This window comes from Asterias rubens, chromosome 1, assembly GCF_902459465.1.
Source record: "Asterias rubens chromosome 1, eAstRub1.3, whole genome shotgun sequence".
Lineage (NCBI taxonomy): Eukaryota > Metazoa > Echinodermata > Asteroidea > Forcipulatida > Asteriidae > Asterias > Asterias rubens.
Window position 1 is genome coordinate 26523193 of NC_047062.1, and position 21865 is coordinate 26545057.

At 39.2% G+C, this 21865-nt stretch overlaps 1 protein-coding gene across 1 annotated transcript; it reads right to left on the bottom strand.

The window, feature by feature from the left end:
- Positions 1–827: 827 nt before the first annotated feature.
- On the bottom strand, positions 828–19168 carry LOC117292593 (tetratricopeptide repeat protein 8-like). The gene is made up of 12 exons (XM_033774705.1): positions 18909–19168; positions 16359–16494; positions 15167–15287; positions 13366–13586; positions 11424–11513; positions 9975–10105; positions 7722–7920; positions 6567–6706; positions 5092–5266; positions 3393–3515; positions 1697–1780; positions 828–1169 (listed from the first exon to the last, which is right to left on the bottom strand). The coding sequence occupies exons 2-12, from the start codon at positions 16458–16460 to the stop codon at positions 1053–1055; spliced, it is 1503 nt and encodes a 500-aa protein (XP_033630596.1). The 5' UTR covers positions 16461–16494; positions 18909–19168; the 3' UTR covers positions 828–1052.
- Positions 19169–21865: the final 2697 nt, after the last annotated feature.

The window sequence follows — 21865 nt, forward strand, 5'->3', positions numbered from 1 at the left end:
ATGACAATAATGTAAAAGGCACTGGACACCTTTGGTAATTGTCAAAAACCAGTATTCTCACTCAGTGTATCACAACATATGCATGTAAAACAATAAACCTGTGAAAATTTTGGCTCCATTGGTCGCCGAAGTTGCAAGAGAAAAATGAATATAAAAAAAACACCCTTGTTGCACAACTCTGTGTGCTTAAAGAGGCATAACAAAAGGCTACAGTTGAAGCCTTTTATTATTAAAGTGAGAAATTACCTCTTTCTAAAAAAAAACTACGTAACTTCAAAGGGAGCCGTTTCTCACAATGTTTTATACTATCAATAGCTCTTCATTGATCGTTACCAAGTAAGATTTCATGCGAATAATTATTTTGAGTAGTCACCAATAGTGTCCACTGCCTTTAAAATCATTATTAATTTTGACTAACTTCCTGAAAACAATACCAGTTCCTGTTTCATTTTTTGAACTTTATTTGTGCCAAGCGAACAACCAGTTCCTGGTTCAGTTGGTTTCTATATCCTGAAGCAAAAACTAGTAACTGTCATTTACTATTAGTTCACTGTTGCTCCTCACTTAAAGAGTTTGTGTACCTTTTTTAGATCTTGTTTTTGGCCATGATAACAATCTCTACTCTTTGTGAATGAAGATGTATATAATATATTATAACTGTAGAAGTTTCAGCCTAATTAGTCGTCAAGTTTTTACAGGAAAAAAAAAGTGAAAATCAAGAAGCAATGTTTCAGGAGAGTCGCCTACATCCATTGTACATGCTAAAATAATTTTCTCAAAAACTACAGCACCTCAGCAAGTAATATTTTAAGGGAAGTTTTCTACCATTATCTTTAAACCTTGTAAGTTTAATGTAAACCTGTGGACTCAAAAAGTACACAAACCCTTTAATTGAACAAACTCACCAGTTATGTTGGGATGTAAAAAAACAACAACAATATAACAATACTATTAAAACCTATTATTTCACAGTTTTTTACACTGATATTTTACAGACTTGACTACCCAACCCTCTTGACTTCATTGGTTGATACTGACGGATTAGGCTTATACTAGAGGATTGAGAAGTGTTTCTTAAGCTGATCTAGTAGTTCTTTGGAGTCACAATGATCCGGGTAGGCATCCATAGCCTTTTTAGCTGCATTGTAGCTACTTTGTAAGTCGCCCACCTGTACCCCAAAAAAAAAAAAACAAGCATATTAAAAACAGTTGGGAACGTTTAGAGTGCCCAGTGATAACCAGAAAATATAATATGAACAACCTGAAGACTCATATTCCTTTGTTCAATCAAAGTTGAAGTTTCCCATTTGTACCCAGAACAGTTAAACAACCATTTTTAAAACACTGGATAAACTAAAGTACACCCAGTGAAACTTAGATTTCTAGTAAACTTTTAAGGTAAGTAATTAGAAATATTTTTGTTTGTTCTATTAAAACCAGTGTTAACTGGTTTTTTTAAGTGGCCCGACTACACACAGAAACTGCAAAAAAAAGTCAGTAAAGTAGTTGAACCAATAAGGGGTGATCTTCACCATGTATAAATTATTTGGCTATTAGCTATCTAGATCTAATGTCAGTGGTCTCCCTAATTGTGCTTATTGGTGCCAGTCAGCAGCCAATTTATGAATTGAAAGTTTGTGTTATAACTGACAAAATATACTAAAAACATTGAGTTTTTCAGTAAAAAACTACTAACCTGATCAGAGAGGGTAGCAAAATTGTAGTGAGGTTCAAACATATGAGGTGCCAAGGACTGGGCTGCCTGGAAAAATGCTCTGGCCTAAAGATAAAGAACAAAGGAATGGTCAGCTTCACAAAAGTATTCAAATTCAGGGTTTCTTACCTTAAATCGATGTGTGATAGGCACTGTATACTTTGTGCTTTCCAGGGTCCAGTGGAAAAAATCCACAGGCTTACTACTCCAGTGGGATTGGAACGAACCACATGCCTGGAATGATACCCAGGCCACGGAGGTCGTGGCCTCCATTGCCCCTGGTCTTGGCCTTGGTGCCCCTTCAAAAGTTTCCAATTGACTTTAAGAATTTCCAGTGAAAGTCCCCTTGAAAAATGAAAATGGCCTTGCCCTTTCAAAGATGAAATTCTAGGCCTGTAACCACCCTGCCAATATGGAGCAGATGTCTAACCACTAGACCAATGAGTAAGCCGGTGATAAAGCCAGTTGGAATCTTGTAGCTAACAGTGGGTACAACAACAATCTGATTACACAAAATGATGTAGGGTAAAATTTAATAACATTCTTCAACCCTGATGCAATTGCTGGAAAATCTGACAATCTGACTAGCAGTTTAGAGCACCGGACTTAAGCTCTTGTGTTTCTGATCAGCAGGGTTCAAGTCCCGGTCCTGTCACTTGTGTCTCCTTAAGGAAGACACTTAACCATGATTGCTTTGTCCTTCGGATGGGACATGCACAAAGCCGTTGGTTCTGTGTGTTGTGTAACACACATAAAAGAACCCAGTGCACTTATCGAAAAGAGTAGGTGTGTTATTTTATGCACATGTTGACACTGCATGTTGAGATACACCAAGTGAGAAGAATGGTCTTTGACAGTTACCGATAGTGTCCAGTGTCTTTAAACAGACAGAAACTTTCTAAGACAGGTTTTGAATGTTTTTAATCATGAGACCATATTTATGTTGCATCTTATAAGGGTTTACAAGGTGTTGAGGTGCATTAAACAGCCACTGCCAGACACACCGGGGCAAACCACTTCTCTTAGCGTTAAAGTAACTGGGTTCATTAACGAGTATCTGGTGAATATTTGTGGCGTGTATCACCGGACTCAAGCTCTGGTGTTTCTGAACAGCAGTGTGTGGGTTCGAGAGTCGTGACATCTGTGTCCTTCAACAAGAATCTTTAACCATTATTGCTTCGGATGGGACGTAAATCCGCTGGTCCTGTGCGTTTTGTAATGCACAGAAAAAGATCCCAGTAACACTTATCGCTAACAGAAGGCGTTCGCCCCAGTGCTCCTGGCTGTGGCTGCTGAATGCGCCGTAGCACCTTGTAAACCCTTACAAGGTGCTACATAATTTGGTTTCAGAATTCATAACTTTAATACCTATCTTTCTGGGAAAATATATATATACTAAGCGCCTTGAGTACCTTGTTGGTACATATATGCGCTATATAGGGTCAATTTTGTGCGATACCCTTGTAAAAATGTATTGTGTAGAGACATTTGTAGCTTTGTGTACAACCATTAGCCTTTTTGAGATATGGACACTTTAGGAGTGTAGCCAAATCTATACATAGTATTACTGTATATAAGACTTTGATATTATATTATATTAATATCTGGAATACCTGTGGCTACAGCTGTGGCTTAATCACCACAGCCAATAGCCACAGCCTTAGCCAAGTGGCCTTACCTGATCTAAATGGCCCTTTCTCATCTCCAATACTCCAAGGTTGTTATATGCCTCAGGATGGTCATTATTAGAGGCTAACGTTAGACGGAAACACTGTAGGGCCAAGTTGGTATCGCCAATATTCTAAAAAACAAAAAGAGAAGCAGCATGACTTAAATTTCAAGAAAATATTTTAAGAGAACGGGAAATATGCCTCATTTTTTCTTTTTACTTGTACAGCTAAAGTATGCATTAGCTTAAGTATTATTGCAGGCAGGCACAGTGTAAGATATTGAATGGTCAGACAGATAAGATGGCTGACTCTGTGTACTGTACATTATGCATTCACCTCATTATCTTTTTACAGGCTGCCATAGTTTATCCATAATTTAAAACCATAGTGGATGATATTGAATGGTCAGACCTATTATAGCTCCATGGTCAGACAGTAGGAGGGTTGACCGTGTGTTGTGTAGATACATTCACCACATTATTGCAGGCTGGTATAATATAATTCAGTCAAACCAAAATGGATGACATTGATTGGTAGGAGGGTTGACTTGACTATGTACTGTGTAGATGAATTCATCATCCTTCAATTGGAAACATTGTGGGGTATGATGAATGGTCAGACAGTAAGAGGGTCGAGTATGTGCTGTGTAGATCACCACATAAATTGCAGGCTGGTATAATATATCTCAATCAAAACCACAACGGATGATATTTTTTTATTGAATGATAGAAGGGTTCATTTGACTAACTGTGTAGATGCATTCAGCGCCTTTTATCATATCAAAACCCTACTGGGTTATATTGATTGGTCAGGCATTTGGCTGTTTAATAAGCATAAACAGGGAAATTTCCATTCCTATTTGAGGCAGCATTCATCAGACATGCTCTTTTCTAATTGCAAAAAAAAGAGGAAATGTCTGATCACACTTAACTTTTGCCAATGTTTTTCAGTTTTCTATGGCAATGTTTCTAAGAGAAAAAGTTGCATTCCTTATAGCCTTGCTCAAGGCAGTCGAATTATTCACTCCGAAAAAAGACCGCCGCTGTATAAAAACCCACCCGTATTCACTGTGCATAACATCGCACGACACGATGCCCCCGTACACTATCCGCATGCGGAGGCCGTCAGGCCGACAGCCTTGTAGGGTCTGTGTTGAAGCCACTGACCTCATTACTATAATAAGTGAAGAGTTCCCACGGTCAGCTCATTAGCATAATGCCCGCGAGAGACATGTCTACATCACACACCACCACCACGGACGCTCAGTGAGCGTGAAAGGCGTGCGTGATTGGACGTCAAAATGAATAATTCATTTGCCTCACATCCTGTGTTGTCTGATAGGTCTGACGAAAGATATACATATTCATGGCTGCATACTAGCATATCCGAGACCCCCCCCCCCATTTTTTTCCACTTGTGGAAATTTTTCAATACAACACATTAAACCCGGAAGTTATAGACCCGACAAGGCTGTCGGCCTCACGGCCTCCGCATGCGGTTAGTGGTGCGAGTGCGGATGACTTGTGTGCTCAGTATTCGTACGATGTGACAGTGTGTATACGAGTGGGCCATGCGGTGTGATCGCACACACCACGCACAGGGTAAACGGGTGGGTTTACAGCGGCGTCTTTTCAGAGCGAATAATGCGACTGCCTTGATCAAGGCTACATTCCTGATTGATGGGTTAGATTTAACCATGTTACATACCACTGCTGTTTCTCCAATATTGTACCAAATGTCAGCTGTTAGTTGGTCGTTGTCAGAGAGTGACAGAGCACGCTCAAATGTACTAAGAGTCATGTCGTACTGCTGGGCGTAGAAGCAACACAGACCTAGGTTATTAAACAACTCTGCATTGTACACTCCCATCTGAAGAAGACGCCTAGGATCGAAAGGACAATAATGCAAGAATTAACAAAACAGCAAGATTAGTAGCTCGCCAACTTACATGGATCAATCCAGAAGTACTTTTTGGAGGCTTAAAAGCCTCTACACAGGGGGCCAATTTCATGGCTCTGCTTACCGCCAAAATCTGCCATTCCATCACCATTCTCCACTTATGTGCAAGCGCCAAATTTCTGCGCTTGCTGTGTAAGCATAGAATGCTAAGTACCCACGAACACATTCCCCGCAAACCTGTGAAATACACTTGGTGGAGCACGAAATTCCCTGCTCTTTGCTTACAGTAATCAGAGCTAAGAAATTGGGCCCTGCTCCCACAAACACAAGCTTAGCACATATTTTAAAACATCAAGACTTACATCACCTTGTTCTTCTCAGAACATAATTTTCTTTCAAGAAGAAATTATAACTTGATTTCAAAAACATGGTTTCCACATCTGTTTCACACAATACAAAGCATCAAATCTCACCTGACAAATTTGACCAGGGGTGAGTTTGCCAAAGCTTCTAAAAAAAAATTGGGTGAACAACATCTGAGAAGGTATTTCTAAGATGTTTACAGGTGCTCTCAAAATAGCAATACATTTTCAAGATGACGAAAAAGGTAAACAGACAATTTCGCTTTGTTGTCACCCAACAAAATCAGTGGTGAGTATTATGCTGTAGTTGGGGTATGGTTTTTGTTGTTGTATCATACAAGAACAAAACCAAGGAGTAATGAAACTTAATGGTACTGTCATGTCTGTGGACTCTGTGTGCTGCATATTAACCATTGGTTGTGTGAAGCTTACACTCACACAATCCATTCCACTGAGCAAGAATGTCTGCATAAACATTTACAATATACACAAATCTGTAAGAACAGAATGTTCCCAAATCACAGCAGCTTGTACAGTAAAAACTCAATATGCTAATTCTTGCCTAACTTCGAAATTTATTCTCTTTCAGATGTATAATGAAACAATGTATATTTGGTTTGCACCATGTGTATCTACTTGCACGGTAGATTTTTCAGAATTCGGGAAACTCCTCTTCTACCATGGAGTGGATTTTTGGAATTCTGAACACTTCTCAGTTCTGAAAAGAACTGTCTTGCTTATTGACTACTAACTTGGTGGAAGGTTGGAAATCAACCAGGACTTTTTTTTTCGCGAAGTTGATTTAGGGAACTCTTTGTTATTAACTTCACTACTGCGAAGTGAGTTCTGAATTGGTCTAAACATTTCCACAAGCTTGCTCTAGTCACCATCAGGAAACTGAAACAATTATAGGGTCTTTACCTGTAGTAGCGAAGAGCAATCTCTGGTTGGTCAGTGTAGAAGTGATAGTTAGCTATACAGGCTATGGCTTCTACATGGGTGTTGTCATTATGTAAGACCTGCTTGTAGAACTTCACTGCATTGGTCATATCGTTCAATCCCTGGTGGTTGGTAAAGACGAGGGAGATTAATCCAATAAACATAAATAATGATGGTATATTTATTAACGTTGTCACATTATATTGAAACGGGTGGCCCAGAGGCCATTATCGCTTCAATGTACAAAGTAAAAAAATGAACTTGCATTCAAATATTACAAAGTTAAAAGTACAACAAACACAAGAGCCAAGTGGTTTCAGCAATACACAGCAATTTGAAACTACAGGGGAATGATTCCATGCATTTTGGGGAATGATCACATAAATAGAGGAGAATACCGAGTAAACAAAGGATTTCCCTTAACTCTTAAGCATGGTTCATACTTTCTTCGAATGCCAATGTGATGCAAATTTTGAAGTCACATGGATGTTTTCCGCAGTGAATGTTTTGCGAATTATTCGTTGCGAATTTGGGACATAAAAACCTGTATCGCTTTCGCAGGACGTATGTACGGGGCTTTACTCTAAGTTCAATCCAATAACTACAGTTAAAAAGAAACTACTTCAATAAGTAATTGACTCCTGTTAGCATAAGCCTGTTTTCTTTTACAATTTGCTTTCGAGTGGATTATCAATCACGACTGAGTGGCTGAAATTTACATTGGGTTGCCAGCCTATTGGGTTGTCATGGTCGAGCGGATAAGAGCACAGAACACAAGCTCTGGTGCATCTGTTCAGCAGAGTGTGGGTTCGAGTCCTGATCATGACATCTGTGTCCATGAGAGAGACACTTAACTATAATTGCTTCTCTCCAACCAGGGGGTAAATGGGTACCTCTGACAGCAGAGATGGTTGTTGTGATTGATTTTAGCTTACTAGCGCATATTTGTTGCACAGGCTGTATACTCCCCAGGGAGCTGAGATGGTTTAATGAATGAAATGACCCAGTGACCAGGAGTAATAATGTTGGAAGCACTTTGAGACGCCCTTTGGGTGAGTAAAGCGCTATATAAAAACTGATAATTAATATTGTAATTATGAGTTTTCTGGTTCTGCTATTTTAGAATCACATACATACCTCATAGATCCTGGCTATACCAGTGAGTAGTGTGGTCTCTCCTGGAAACTTCTCCAGTCCTTGTTTATAAATGTCAATAGCAGCTAGGGGCTGATCTAGTCTGACATACACCTTACACAGATACAGGTAAGTATCAACCATGTCTTGCTGCTTCAATGCTGATTTAAACTGGCGCTCTGCATCACGGTATAACCCAAGCCTGTCAGCAAGAAAACAAGTCTATTACTCTCTTACTATGAGTGACATTTTCCAGGAAGGTGACCAACCATTCATGGAGCGAGTTCAAGTGCTCACATCTAGTCAATCCGTGTTCACTGACCAGTAACGAACATGCGCAGTGAAAAACTCATTTGAACGAAGATCTGGAAGAATCTTTGAGTTTTTGAATCATGTCACTGGTTCCCTTCCGTGTTTTACACAGGTTAGCATGGAACAGGCTACAGGACCACAGAAGGAACCATGGTCCCCAGGCTGGTTCCAAATGGTTATCCACAGTAGTCTACCAATGGTCAAAGAGCCTGGGTTCAAGTAAAAATACTCAACCTTTAGTTTACCATGGTTAAAGGAACACGTTGCCTTGGATCGGTCGAGTTGGTCTTTGAAAAGCGTATGTAACCGTTTGTTATAGAAAGCATATGATTAGAAAGATATTTGAAAAGTAGAATATAATGATCCATACAAGTATCACTTGAAATTGCATGGTTTTCAAACCACGCAATTTCAAGGCAAATGTGTGTGGATCATTGTATTCTACTTTTTAAACATCTTTTTAACCATATGCATTTTATAACAAACGGTTACAAACGCTTTTCAAAGACCAACTCGACCGATCCAAGGCAACGTGTTCCTTTAACCACTCTAACTTGCCCCAAGCCGTTTTAACTGAATGTTTTGTGTATGGTGCACAAGTCTATGTACTATGTAAATGCATTCACCATCAGGGCTGCAAATAAGCAGGCCCGAGGATGGTGATTTTAGCATCAGGTAAACACAGGTCAGACAAGTCTGGTGGTTTTGTGTTTTTCAATTGACTAAAGTACTCCATGTTATAATATCTTTCAATATCTTTCAATTGGTCAATATCTTTGTGTCAAGTACTTTAGAATTCCTAATAAATTTACGTCAAGATTAATTATGAGATAGTTTTGTTAATTTTGCTTGTTCAAAAAGAAACAGTTCACATGTACAGCCTTGTAAAGTTATGTGTAAATCTGTGAACATTTATGTCGTCTACCAATATTGTGAACAATTAATCGTATGGACACTTTAATTGTTTATTCGTTTTTTAAAGTTTTTTTAAATGGCGACCCGCATAAAAAAGGTCACAATAGACCCCCCATGTTTCATATAACAACTACTTTTCTGAAGGGATTTAAACCAGTCAGCGCATGAAAGAGTTAAAGACATTGGACACACCAGTCTTCTAACTTGGTGTATCTCAACATATGCATAAAATAACAAACCTGTAAAAATTTGAGCTCGATTGGTCGTCGGAGTTGCGAGATAACTATGAAATAAAATAAAAACCCTTGTCACACGAAGTTGTGTGCTCTCAGATGCTTGATTTTGAGACCTCAAATTCTAAACTGGAGGTCTCAAAATCAAATTTGTGGAAAATTACTTCTTTCTCGAAAACTACGTTACTCCAGAGGGAGCCGCTTCTCACAATGTTATCAACTATCAACAGCTTCCTATTACTCATTGCCAAGTAAGGTTTTATGCTAATAATTATTTTGAGTAATTACCAATAGTGTCCAATGCCTTTAAGACACTATTTCACAGCAAAAATCAGGAAGCTTTCAGACTGAAACTAATGGTTTTTGATAACTATCACTCCTGAACTCTGTCTTGAACATTTCTCCTACAAACTGACAACTTCTAAAGACGTTTGGTTTTGTAACTGTTTTCTATTTGTACTATCATTTTGAACGGTAAGAGCAGGGCCCAATTTCATGGCTCTGCTTACCGCAGAATTCTGCGCTTACGTATCATAGAATTGTGTGCTGCAAGGGTTCCGTAAGCGCAGAATTCTGTGGTAAGCAGAGCCATGAAATTGGGTCCAGTTTACTGGCAACCTTCCATGTATATGATTGAAAGTGAAGTGTTGATTTTATTAATTGAAATGATAATCTATTTTAATTGATAAAACATCTATTTTAAATTGAGCATAAGGTGAAAGCACTTTCTTGCTCCTAGACTACATACATGTAATCCCTACTTTGACCGACATTTGACAATGTTCCAAGCTCTGACCTGTAATAACATTTTCCCAGCTGGACTTTCCACCACCAGTCCTTGAAGCCAGATGCCTCCGTGGCTAGAGCAGCTAGTTCCAGAGCATTGCGTACGTCATTCTCATGGTGGAAAATGTACTCAAACAGGGGCTGCATTACAAACAGACAATGTCATATCAAGGAAGGTACTAGGAACAATACACCTATTTCAGACAGGCACTCCAGCGTTGCGCCGTACCATACTCTGAATTAAGTACATGAAAAGTTTGACGTCTGAAACAGCTAGGAGCAACTGGACACGCTAGAAGTCGAAAGATCGACTGTTGCAGTCGATCGGTGTTATGTTAAGTTCGTCTGTCTGGAACAAAAATTTACACAACACCAAACGACTGCAACAGTCGATCTTTCAACTTCTAGCGCATCCAGTTGCTCCTAACTTTTTCAGACGTAGAGTTGTTCCTAATCTATTTGGTTCGGCCTGACTGGCGCGCATGTCTGAAACGGGCGTTAGGGTAAATGAGAAACTTAGTTCACACAGCGGTCCATGGTGAAACCACCATTTTATACTTCTGATCAGCAGAGTGTGGCTTCGAGTCCCGGTCGTGGCACTTCTATCTTTAAACAAGATACTTTACCACAATTGCTTTGTCCTTCGAATAGGACATTAAGCCATGGGACCTGTGTACTGGGAATGATAGGGCACGTAAAAGAACCCACAACACTCAATCATGGAAGAGTAGGGGTTAACCCCAGTGCTTCTGGAGTACAAAGATAGGGCACGTAAAAGAACCCACAACACTCAATCATGGAAGAGTAGGGGTTAACCCCAGTGCTTCTGGAGTACAAAGAACCCACAACACTCAATCATGGAAGAGTAGGGGTTAACCCCAGTGCTTCTGGAGTACAAAGAACCCACAACACTCAATCATGGAAGAGTAGGGGTTAACCCCAGTGCTTCTGGAGTACAAAGAACCCACAACACTCAATCATGGAAGAGTAGGGGTTAACCCCAGTGCTTCTGGAGTACAAAGAACCCACAACACTCAATCATGAAAGAGTAGGGGTTAACCCCAGTGCTTCTGGAGTACAAAGAACCCACAACACTCAATCATGGAAGAGTAGGGGTTAACCCCAGTGCTTCTGGAGTACAAAGAACCCACAACACTCAATCATGGAAGAGTAGGGGTTAACCCCAGTGCTTCTGGAGTACAAAGAACCCACAACACTCAATCATGGAAGAGTAGGGGTTAACCCCAGTGCTTCTGGAGTACAAAGAACCCACAACACTCAATCATGGAAGAGTAGGGGTTAACCCCAGTGCTTCTGGAATACAAAGCAAGCACCCTTGCAAGCCTTGCAAGCTACAGTGATGATTGGTCATGTATGAGGCATCCTTGGTTTCTTTACTAGCATCATATAACAACAATAAGAAGAATAAATGAGAAACACTTTGGATTGATTCTAATACCTTAGCTAGGTTAGGTCGAGCTGCATACTTGCTGAAGTTCAGCCTTGCTAAGTTAATGAAGGGACCATCAGGTGTCGACAACATTGAAGCCTGGATTTTCAAAAGAATAAAAATAGAATGATTATTGTGGCCACATCTTAGAAGCTGGCATGGAAACATTTAAATTTCCCACCAGAAGGCCTTTTGGATAAATACTACACCTTTATACTTAATTTACCTAATAATAACAGACAATTAACAGCAAATAAAACATTGATCCAAAGATGCTATACTGTAAAAACCTACTAGTTAAACAGGTGAGTTTTTTCTGCATGAGATTGAAAATGTGTTTTTGTAGCACTGTTGTAGGTATTCCAGAGTGCTAGTGAAGCATTTGAGAGACAGAGATGGCCATAAATGAAACATAGGGAATGACACTGTTAAAACGGATCAAGGAGTTTCTTATAGCAGAGTATTGTTGTGAAGGTAGAGCATTGTGCTCTACAAACCAGGCTCCTAGTAGATGATAACCATGCCAACATCCTTTCGGACTGTGAAGGGAGCAACCCTGTTTCAGCCCCAGGAGTTGGTGGCTACGTACCGCTGGTGGCATTTGATGTAGGTCGGTAGCCCAAATCAGTCAAGTGTAGCCCTCACCTTCAAGTGGCCAAACAACAGCCTTGTGATGTTAAGCCGTTTCTCATATTTTTATTATTTTTTAGTATAAAGAAATTGGGGTGATATGTTGGAGTGATGAGACTAAAGGCCGGTTCATACTCGCTGCGACTGCGTGCACGCACCCGTCAATTCGAAATTGGATTTAGCGTTTATACTTAATCCAAATAAAAAATAAATACGCATTAAGTTTGCGTTCGCGCGCGGAAACGAGCGCGTCAACTTCTGTTCATACAATCGTCCGGTGCAAGGATTTTTTATAAAATAAAATGCCTTCCGTCCAAATCTTTATCGCAAATTTCCCAATTCCTTCCATGAAGTGACTGTCCTTTTCACATCTCGGTATTCTTTCAAGCTTGTGTTACACATATTTGGAAAAAGAAGCACAGTTTTGATCTTTTCGTATCAGGTTATTGCCATTATTCACTGAAATTGCGTCTACGCATCCGACTTAATGTTAAAATATTTCAATACGTCCGACTACGCATCCGAGTAGTGTGTACGACCTAATTCTTCATTTTGAAAAATTCATACGCATTTGCCTAAAACGATTACGCACTGCGCTTCCTTTTTTGCACTGCGGACTTTAAAAAACGGGTCCGCGCGCTGCGTATGCAGTGAATATGCAGCGAGTATGAACCGGCCTTAAGGGCCAGAGTTTTAAACAAGTTGAAGTTCTGAGAATGGAAGATAATGGAGCAGTCTGTTGCACAAATCAAGATGACAGACGGTCACTCAGGGGGAGGGCTACAATGGAAAGATTAATAAGTTACTGGGAGAGAAGGTATTTGTTTACAATCCTGTTTAACTATAGATTGCAAAATGGTGGAAAACAAGTGTGGTACGTAGGTGGCTCCAAAGTGCAGTAGTGTGGGGGAGGACATAGCTTAAATATAGTAAAAACTTTGGAACAGAAAAACTGATTGATATGACACTGTAAAATATGTACTCAGGAATTGAAAATAACACTGGACCACATACCTGAGGCTAATGATTGTAGCATTGGGACAGTAAGGTTACGACCATACAAGTCCGACGGTCTTATACGCTTTTAATAAATCCACATCACTGCATTTTTACAATATTTTACTGATAATACAATCTTTGAATTCTGTTGAGTATTAAAGTATAGCCATAAAAGTGTATTTAAGAGAGACAACACTATTGACTTTCTACATACCAACCGGGACTTAGATAAAAGAACTTGATCCCCATCGCTGGTCTTTTCCTATCGTATTGGGTCACTTTATAAACAAGCTGGACAAATTCAAATGAAATCTAAACTTACGGTTCCCAGCCTCACAAATCTGCCTGAAGCGCTTGTAACAGGTCGGGCAGTGTGCGCTGTCCTGGGTGTGCGGATGGCTTGCTCCATTGTCCCTGGTCGCCCAGACTGGGTGCCTGGACGAACAAACCCGCTGAGTGGTCGCCCAGACTGGGACATTGGACGTACAGCTGCACTAGGGGCACCCTGGCCTGTACCGGGTTTCTTTAAGGATGTCCCGGGCCCTATTACAAAAATAATTGATAAGGTTGAAAAACATTGCTAAAAATATTTTTCAAACATTGGTGTTTCAACTAAAAGTATATATGTACCAAACATGGGATTAGAGTTCTTCAACAAGAATTAAAGACAAGTATCGAAAAGCCCAGTTGAATAAAATGCAACTATGACAAAACAACGAATACAGAGGTAAATCATTGTGTATCCAGGAAATTGACAAAACAAACGTACGCAGAAAAAGCAAAAGGTCATGTTTAAGGAATGTGCAAAACCTGTTTCAAGAAAACCTGAGTCCATCCTCTTCAAAAATTTAGTGTGAAAATGTAATCGCTTTTTAAAATTATTTATTCATTGAATGCAAGTTAAAAGCCACTTTGGTAGCAGAACATGTCTAACAAAACTATAATATTTGTAAATCATGCCTTATTCGATTATTTTTTCAATGTTATTTTTATGTTGCATGTCATGGCCGAGTGGTCAAGTGCACCGAACACAAGCTGTTGTGTTTCAGAATAGCAGAGTGTGGGTTTGAGTCCCAGTCTCGACACTTAATTAAGACACTCCCAGGTGTTGTGTAATGCACAAACAAGAACCAAGTACACTTTATTGTTAATAGAAGAGGTGACATTGTGCACAATGCTCCATGGTTGTGCAAATATGAGTACCAGTTGCCACAAAATGTTGCCACACCCGTTGCAACAATGTGTATTGCCATACCTGGTAACCAAGTGTGTACCATGGCTAAGGATGCGCGCCAGGCGTTTTTGTTTACCGGTGTACATTACCTGGATCATTCCCACCATTGGTCGATTTCCAGCGCCTTGAACGAAAAAAGTGCGGGTTCGAGGGAATAGTGAAGAATGTTTCTTATTTAAACAACTGTTCGTCTGCTTATTAATCTATGCATACTCAGTCGTAATAACAGAACTTTGAGAAGAGGGCATAAATAAAGTGATGAAATGATGACAAAACAATTGTTGCACATGTAAACAGGGTCCATGGCATTTTACTTGCCCCTCGGTTGTTCAAAATGGCATGGAACCTGTCACAGGTTTAATAATTGTATACTAACACTTAAATTGCTAATGTGCTAAATGCAAGATGGCTGCAACTGATCCTGTCTTGTCTTTATCAGTCAATAAAGACCAAGTAAATATGATCTTGTGAACACCTTCTTACCAATAGGATCGCTTAAACTGTCTAGGGAATTTAAAGGAACATGTTGCCGAGTTGATCCATGAAAAGCTTTTGAACCATTTGCTATAAAATGCATGGTGAGAAAGATGTTTTAAAAGTAGATCATTGAAATTGTTCTCGAAATTGCATGGTTTTCATTTTACTTTGCTAACTAAATACTGATGGCCTTTTTATGGAATCAAAAACTTGACTCCACAAAATGGCGTGCCGTGTTAGTTCACGGCGTATAAGGAAAACCATGCAGTTTCGAGGAATATTTGTGTGGATCTACTTTTACAATGTTTCTCTCACCATATGCATTTTATAACAAACGGTTTCAAACAATTTCATGGACCAACTAGCCCGATCCAAGGCGATGTGTCCCTTTAAGGATAATTTGTTTTCTCACGTGATATTTGAGCGATGGTATTATCATCCATCAGCATCTCAGCAATGCCTTCTTCATCAACATCAATCTCATCCACATAGACCTGCTCAGTTAGCGCCCTCGTCTTAAGAGACCATGCTGCCTAGAATAACAACACAAATCAAATGATTTCTTAGTGCAAAGAACTGTATATACATGTACATCACTGCACAATGTGAGTGTTTTAACGTTGCAAAATTGTTTAAAGGTGTGATACATCAAAGACAAGTATCTTCACAAATAATGCATAAAACAACAAACCTGTGAATATTTTGGGTCAATCGTTCATCGTACTTGCAAGAAGACAATGAAAGAAGAAATACCCGTGTTGCATTGAGTTGTGTGCTTTCAGATGACTGAGAAAGGCTTCATGCCTCTGAAGCCAAATCTCGAGTGGAAATTTCAAGTGGAAATCACCTCTTTCTCTTAAACTAAACTTTTTCAAATGTTTTTACTATCAATTGACAGCTCTGTACTGCTCATTACCAATTAAGTTTGTATGCTAAAAAATGATTTTCAGTAATTACATGTACCAATAGTGTCCAGTGCCTAAATAAGTACTGAGGTTCCAAGACCGGTCTTCTATAGTACTCTAGTGAGGATTTCATTCAGCACCAGCCCAGGGCCCCATTTCATAGAGCTGCTAAGCACAAAAATTTGCTTAGCATGAAATTTCTGCCTCAATAAAACAGGTTTACCAACCGAAAATTCCACGGATTTTCAGGATGAGCAAACTACAGCTGAATACCAGTAACAAGCAATATGCAACAAGAAGAAATTTGGTTGGTAATCCTGTTTTTATCAAGGAAGAAATTTCATGCTAAGCAAATGTTTGTGCTTAGCAGCTCTATGAAATTGGGCCGTTAGCCTGAACATCTGACGTCACACCTCGAGGCTCGTGAATAATGCCAGAGATCAGCCTCCAGCCGGCGTGTACAAGCACATACATGCACCTTAGACCTACATTCATTTCACATAGAGATACCCAGTAGAATTCTATGGCGGACGTGATGGAGTCTACTGTTTGGGCATCTGTGGAAAGCTCATGTCACTGCACGTTTAACCAATAATATCGTTGTATCCACTTGAATCACTGGATCTGAGTAGCAGATGTCTTTATCCTTGCGGATAAAGACAGGGGCCCAGTCTAGAGCCCAGGGACAATCACACTTACTTGATCATAAGGGTTCTTCTCTAGGAGTTGTGTGCATATATTAACACAGTCATCAAACTTCCTCCTGCGGAACAAGCTGCAAGCCATGTACATTGGGTCCATTGTGAAAGATGCTCGGCCTCTTTTTCCTCAACCTCTGACAAAAATATATTGTATTATCATCATTAATTAATGTAAATCAATATCAAAGAAATGTAAATGTATTCCGTAAACAGCTGTTTTCTTTTTAATAGAAAATAATAATAATAATAATGAGCTGTCATTTATCCAATGGAGCACTTTTTCAAGAGATTGCAAAGTGCTAGGAAGTGCCAAACAAAGATAAAAATCAAAATGAAACATTGCCCGAATATATAGCCCAAGTAGGATTACTCCATCGGCAAAATACATCAAATCACGTTCAACAAAACGAGTGGGTCATCAGCAATTTCTTGGTTCAAGTGAGTTTAATAAACACATTCAACATAGTAATTACTCAAAAAATTTATGACCATAACAGGGGTCAAAATTAAGTGTATCTTCATGGTAGCCAGCAGGGCTAGTAACCCAGAATTGTTTAGTAGTCCTCATGACATTTTGGCAGGCCAAAAAACACATGACGTCTTGGGTTACAGCACAAATTGGTCACCAAAAGTGCTTCATTTTACAATACCATTAGCACAGTTTTTGCAGTATTTTTCCACTAGCCCGCCGGGATATCAAGCTGGAAAAATGTGTAGCCCAGCTGTAAATCTGGTAGTTCCGGGCTAGCGAGCTAGTGGCAATTTCGACCCCTGCAAAAAAAAATTACTTTGTAGGAAGCACCGACAGTTGTTGAATGAAAATGTTTAACATTTGATTTTTAGAAACAATTAAATTCCCTTCAAAAACATTTAAATCTACTCTGTAAAACCGTTTCTGCATGAAATGTTTCTTAGATTGTGTATTCCAATTATGGATCTTATCCTTAGGCCTATTAATATTATTCCTGTGTGATCATAATTGCTCCATAAGTACTGAAGAGTCTTCCTTGCTGCGATAATTGCACCCGAGTACACATAATACAGTGCCTATAGTACACACATCGGTGTATATGGGTGAAATTTTGCATCAGGGATAAAGAATATTCAATTTGGTTTTCACCGTGAAAGCGAAATTGAATATTCTTTATCCCTGATGCAAAATTTAACAGATCTATTTAAAAAATTGTTTGTAGTACCTGCTGCTAAAACACAGGATTCCAACTGCCTTTAGCCACCGGGCAATCTGGAATTCTCGGTGGTCTAGATATAGTAGACAGTACTGACACTTTATTATAATTGCAAAGGTCGTCGATTCGAATCCCACCCGAGTATAATTGCCTGTGATTGCTACAGTTGCGATAACGTAACCCACTCCTGACAACTGCTATTTGTACCACTACAACTGGGTACCAGTCACTTCAGCACCTTGTAACCTCGGCACCTACAAACTCAGCACCTTGCAAACTCGGCACTTACAAACTTGGCACATGTACAAATACAAACTCGGCACCCAGTTGAAAAAGTTTGATTTTAACACTGCGAGGTAGGCCTCATTATGTAAAAGTTCAGCCCCACCATAGTCCAATACAAAGCTTGATTCGTTACAAAGTTATTAGTAATAACATTACAAATATTATTGGAATATAATTATCGGAAAATTTACCCGAAAAAAGAAGCGACGAGATAGCACAGGACGAAACAAAATAAGTAACACTGAAAGGAGTGTGCACTAAGCTCTTAGTGTGCACCAAACGATCTTGTGTGGGTGCACGCCATAGAGCTATCACGCACAGAACTGTAACAAAGCCATCAGGAAATTAGCCCCCATCTCGGATGGCGCCTTTCGGCAAATCACGCTCTGTTAAAAAAGCAAAAACCCATTAAAAACCCTCAACCAAACTAAACAAACCCTTATTAACATTTTTCAAAGCCCAAAACATAAAAATTGTGCCGCACTTTCACCGACAAGCGACATGGACACACTTTATACCCGTAGTAGCCTTAACAATATTTTAAAAACTTTCCAACTGACACAGTGCGAGTGGACAGTCAATTTTCCTGGTGGCCCAAATTTTCTCGAAAGTTTGGAAACTCTCATCTTGAAACTCCCATAAACTAGTATTTTGTCATTAACAGCATTTACGATAACTTTTTTATTGTGTAAAATCACGTACGTTACTTTATTTTTGACCACTTGACTCTTCGAGGATTGCTTGGTGCCGAGTTTGCAAGAAGGTGCCGAGTTTGCAAGGTGCCGAGTCTGCGAGGCGCCAAAGTGTCCAGTATTCCTACACCTCTATAGTCTAGTCTAAGTCGGTCTCCTAAGTTCTAACCATCATAAACCAGTTGTGATGCTTCGATGATTCGCAAAACGCCGAAACGGTCTATTGCGTTTAGTTAGTTCATGATATGAGATATTGATATTGAATTAATAACGGGGTCGTACGAGACGGCGTAGCCGTAGCCTGAGGTCGCAACTAATATTTCGTTAAGAAAAGAGACGATGACAAATATTCGAAATTCTTCTAGAAAGGAATATAGTACTTACACCCTTATAAAAAAACAAGAAGTTATCGGAACATCTGAACAAAGACGATCTCGAAGAATGGTGGTTAAAATTGCTACCATAACAACTGATGCGGTACAGGTTTCAGGTTTTCACTATAAAAAATGTTGCAGCATACGAGCGCCCTCTAGAGTCTGTAGCTGTTTAGTCGAAATGACTGGATTGAGCGGTATGCGGGGCAATGCACTCGGGGGACAAAATATTTGGCTTTGGATTCGGCTCAGCTAGCTTGGTCCCGCGATTGTCACTTTGACAATATTGCACTTGCTTTGCGTATCTGCGGTCGGTGTACAGACGAGAGAACAGAGCCTCAAGCCAAAATCCAAATAAAAGCCGAAGCCGTGGTTTCCAAAAGGGCCTATGTCTCTGATGATGATTGGACCATGGAGGATTCCTCCATGGTTGGACCATGGAGGAAAGAAGAGAAGGAGCTCGAACGATTCGCAAAACCGCAGAGTAACAAAAGAATACTCCGACAATGCCCCTGTCTGGCCAGTGGAAAAAGATAGGAGACCTCCAGCTGGACGGCCGATTAACGAGTAGGATTAAATCTCTTTGTACAGAACGTGTGGTACCGCAATGGTGGTACCACACGTTCCAGTCTGCGCGCCAGTCTGCGCTCTTGCCTGCGTGTAAAGTTGAATCATTGGAGACAACAATATTGTGAATATACACGTTTTCATTTACCGTTTGTGGTGTTTCACGGAAAAATCATGGCATATTTTTACATTTTTTGTGACTTTCCGGTCACTAGCGGAGGTTCACAATTTGGGTATTAGCACACGAGGGTGGTTGGTATTGAATTGTGTTTTTCGATTTGGTGAGCACAAGTGTACACAATTTTTATCAGGTCTCAAAAAGTTGTTTTTCTGTATTATATCCATACGACATACGACACCATAGTTGAGTGAAGAACCAAGTGCGCACGCGCAAACTCACATTTTGTTAAATACAGCCGGTAAAGTCACATGCGGTGTTTTTTGTGGACGAAAAAATGGTTTTTAAAAAAGCGAGCAGTTCTTTGTAACCAAAGACAGACAAAAACACCATCCAGTGATGTACACTTAAAATTTCTTTCCTGCCATATTCTCTTCATAACATGAGGCTTTTTAAAGCCCACAGTGCACACATTTTCATCCCAAAGCGCCCAATCTGAATCTTTAAAGGCAGTGGCCACTATTGGTTGTTACTCAGATTTGATTTATTTTATAGATGGTTCGTTCACAATACAACAAAAATATTCATTTTGTACATGTACACATTAAAAACTAAAAGAAAAGATTGAAGAAAGCAAAGATGTCTTAAGCATTTACGAGAGTTAAGTTAGAGAGAGAACAACGATAAAGGCAGTGGGCACTGGTAATTACTCAAAATAATTGTTAGCATAAAACCTTACTTTGTAACGAGTAATGGAGAGCTGTTGATTGTATAAAAGTAGTTTTCCACGAACTTGATTTCGATGACATCAGATTTAGAATTTGAGGTCTCGAAATCAAGCATCTGAAAGCACACAACTTCGTGTGACAAGTGCGTATTTTCTTTCATTATTATTTTGCAACTTCGACGACCAATTGAGCTAAAATGTTAACATGTTTGTTATTGTATGCTTAGGACACACCAAGACTGGTCTTTGACAATTACCAATAGTGTCCAGTGTCTTTTAGTAGTTAACAGCCCATCTCCTTTGTGGAAATCTTTTCTGAAGAAAAAAACAAGCTGACATATGATACTTTAACAGTTTAAAACACACTATTCTATAGAGTCACCCATCTTGATATTGTATATAACTTTATTTAAATTTCAGTTTCTCTCAAAAACAATCCAAGCTATACTCTCAAAGCAGAGCAGTTGTCAAGTTCACTTATCATTATTATAATGTTTACATCATGCTATGAAGTTCACAAGTGTATTGAGCTCACAAGTATTGTGATGAAGTTAGATCTGGCTATAACAACAGCTTCATGATTTTGTTCAAAAATTACTTAATTTGTTTAAATGATAAACCAACAAAATATGTGAATGTTTTGTTCTGAAAGCTCACTTATTATGTTTATAAGGTTATGCAAACATTTGTTATACTCTTTTGGGAAAACTCTTTTAACTGGCATCAACACACCCCACCCTCAATACTATTCATAATGTGTGGGAATATTTGGAAATAGACTTTTCATTCATGTTTATAGGGAAGGTACACGTGTGGTACTCGTCAAAGACCACCCTTGTCACACGAAGTAGTCTACTTTCAGATGCTTGATTTCGAGACCTCAAACTCTAATTCTGAGGTATCGAAATCAAATTCGTGGGAAATACTTCTTTCTCGAAAACTACCTCACTTCAGAGGGAGCCGTTTCTCACAATGCTTTATACCATCAACCTCTCCCCATTACTCGTTACCAAGTGAGGTTTTATGATAATAAATATTTTGAGTACTTACCAATAGTGTCTACTGCCTTTAAGAGTTATTAAGTGGCATATAAATATAAACTTACGGCTTTACTAAGTGTACTTTGATTCTGTCACTGAAATCAATTTCAAGGCTTTTAGAAAACAAATGCATGTAAGTTTATCTGGATTTTTAAAATGTTTTTATCTCATAAATTATTTTTAGCATGCACAACTCAAAATTATATTAAGTCTACTTTTGTATTATATTGTTTGTATTAATATAATTTTATGACATGTTATTATAGCTTGTATTGATTGATTTATCACCGTTAATGGAGATCTGGTTATAGTTGTGCTTTTTGTGACTGGATGAGTTGTGTTTTTATTGCCAATTAAGGCAATTAATGGCAATTGGCAACTATTGACAATTGGCAATTACATCGGAAGCTCCGTTCGGTGGAGGTTGCACTTTCTTGGTTATAAGTATATATCTGGCAAATATAATATCAAAAATTCAATTTGTCAAGAGACGGTCTGCAAAATGGTGGCGACCA

What these genes read in the sequence shown, in the direction of transcription:
- LOC117292593 (XM_033774705.1), bottom strand. Translation starts at nt 16,460, where the DNA reads ATGGACCCAATGTACATGGCTTGCAGCTTGTTCCGCAGGAGGAAGTTT. An exon ending in TACCATCGCTCAAATATCAC is followed by an intron (nt 13,587 to 15,166) that starts GTGAGAAAACAA and finishes TTTTTGTAATAG; the next exon opens with GGCCCGGGACATCCTTAAAG. An exon ending in TTGCTACCCTCTCTGATCAG is followed by an intron (nt 1,170 to 1,696) that starts GTTAGTAGTTTT and finishes TTTGGGGTACAG; the next exon opens with GTGGGCGACTTACAAAGTAG.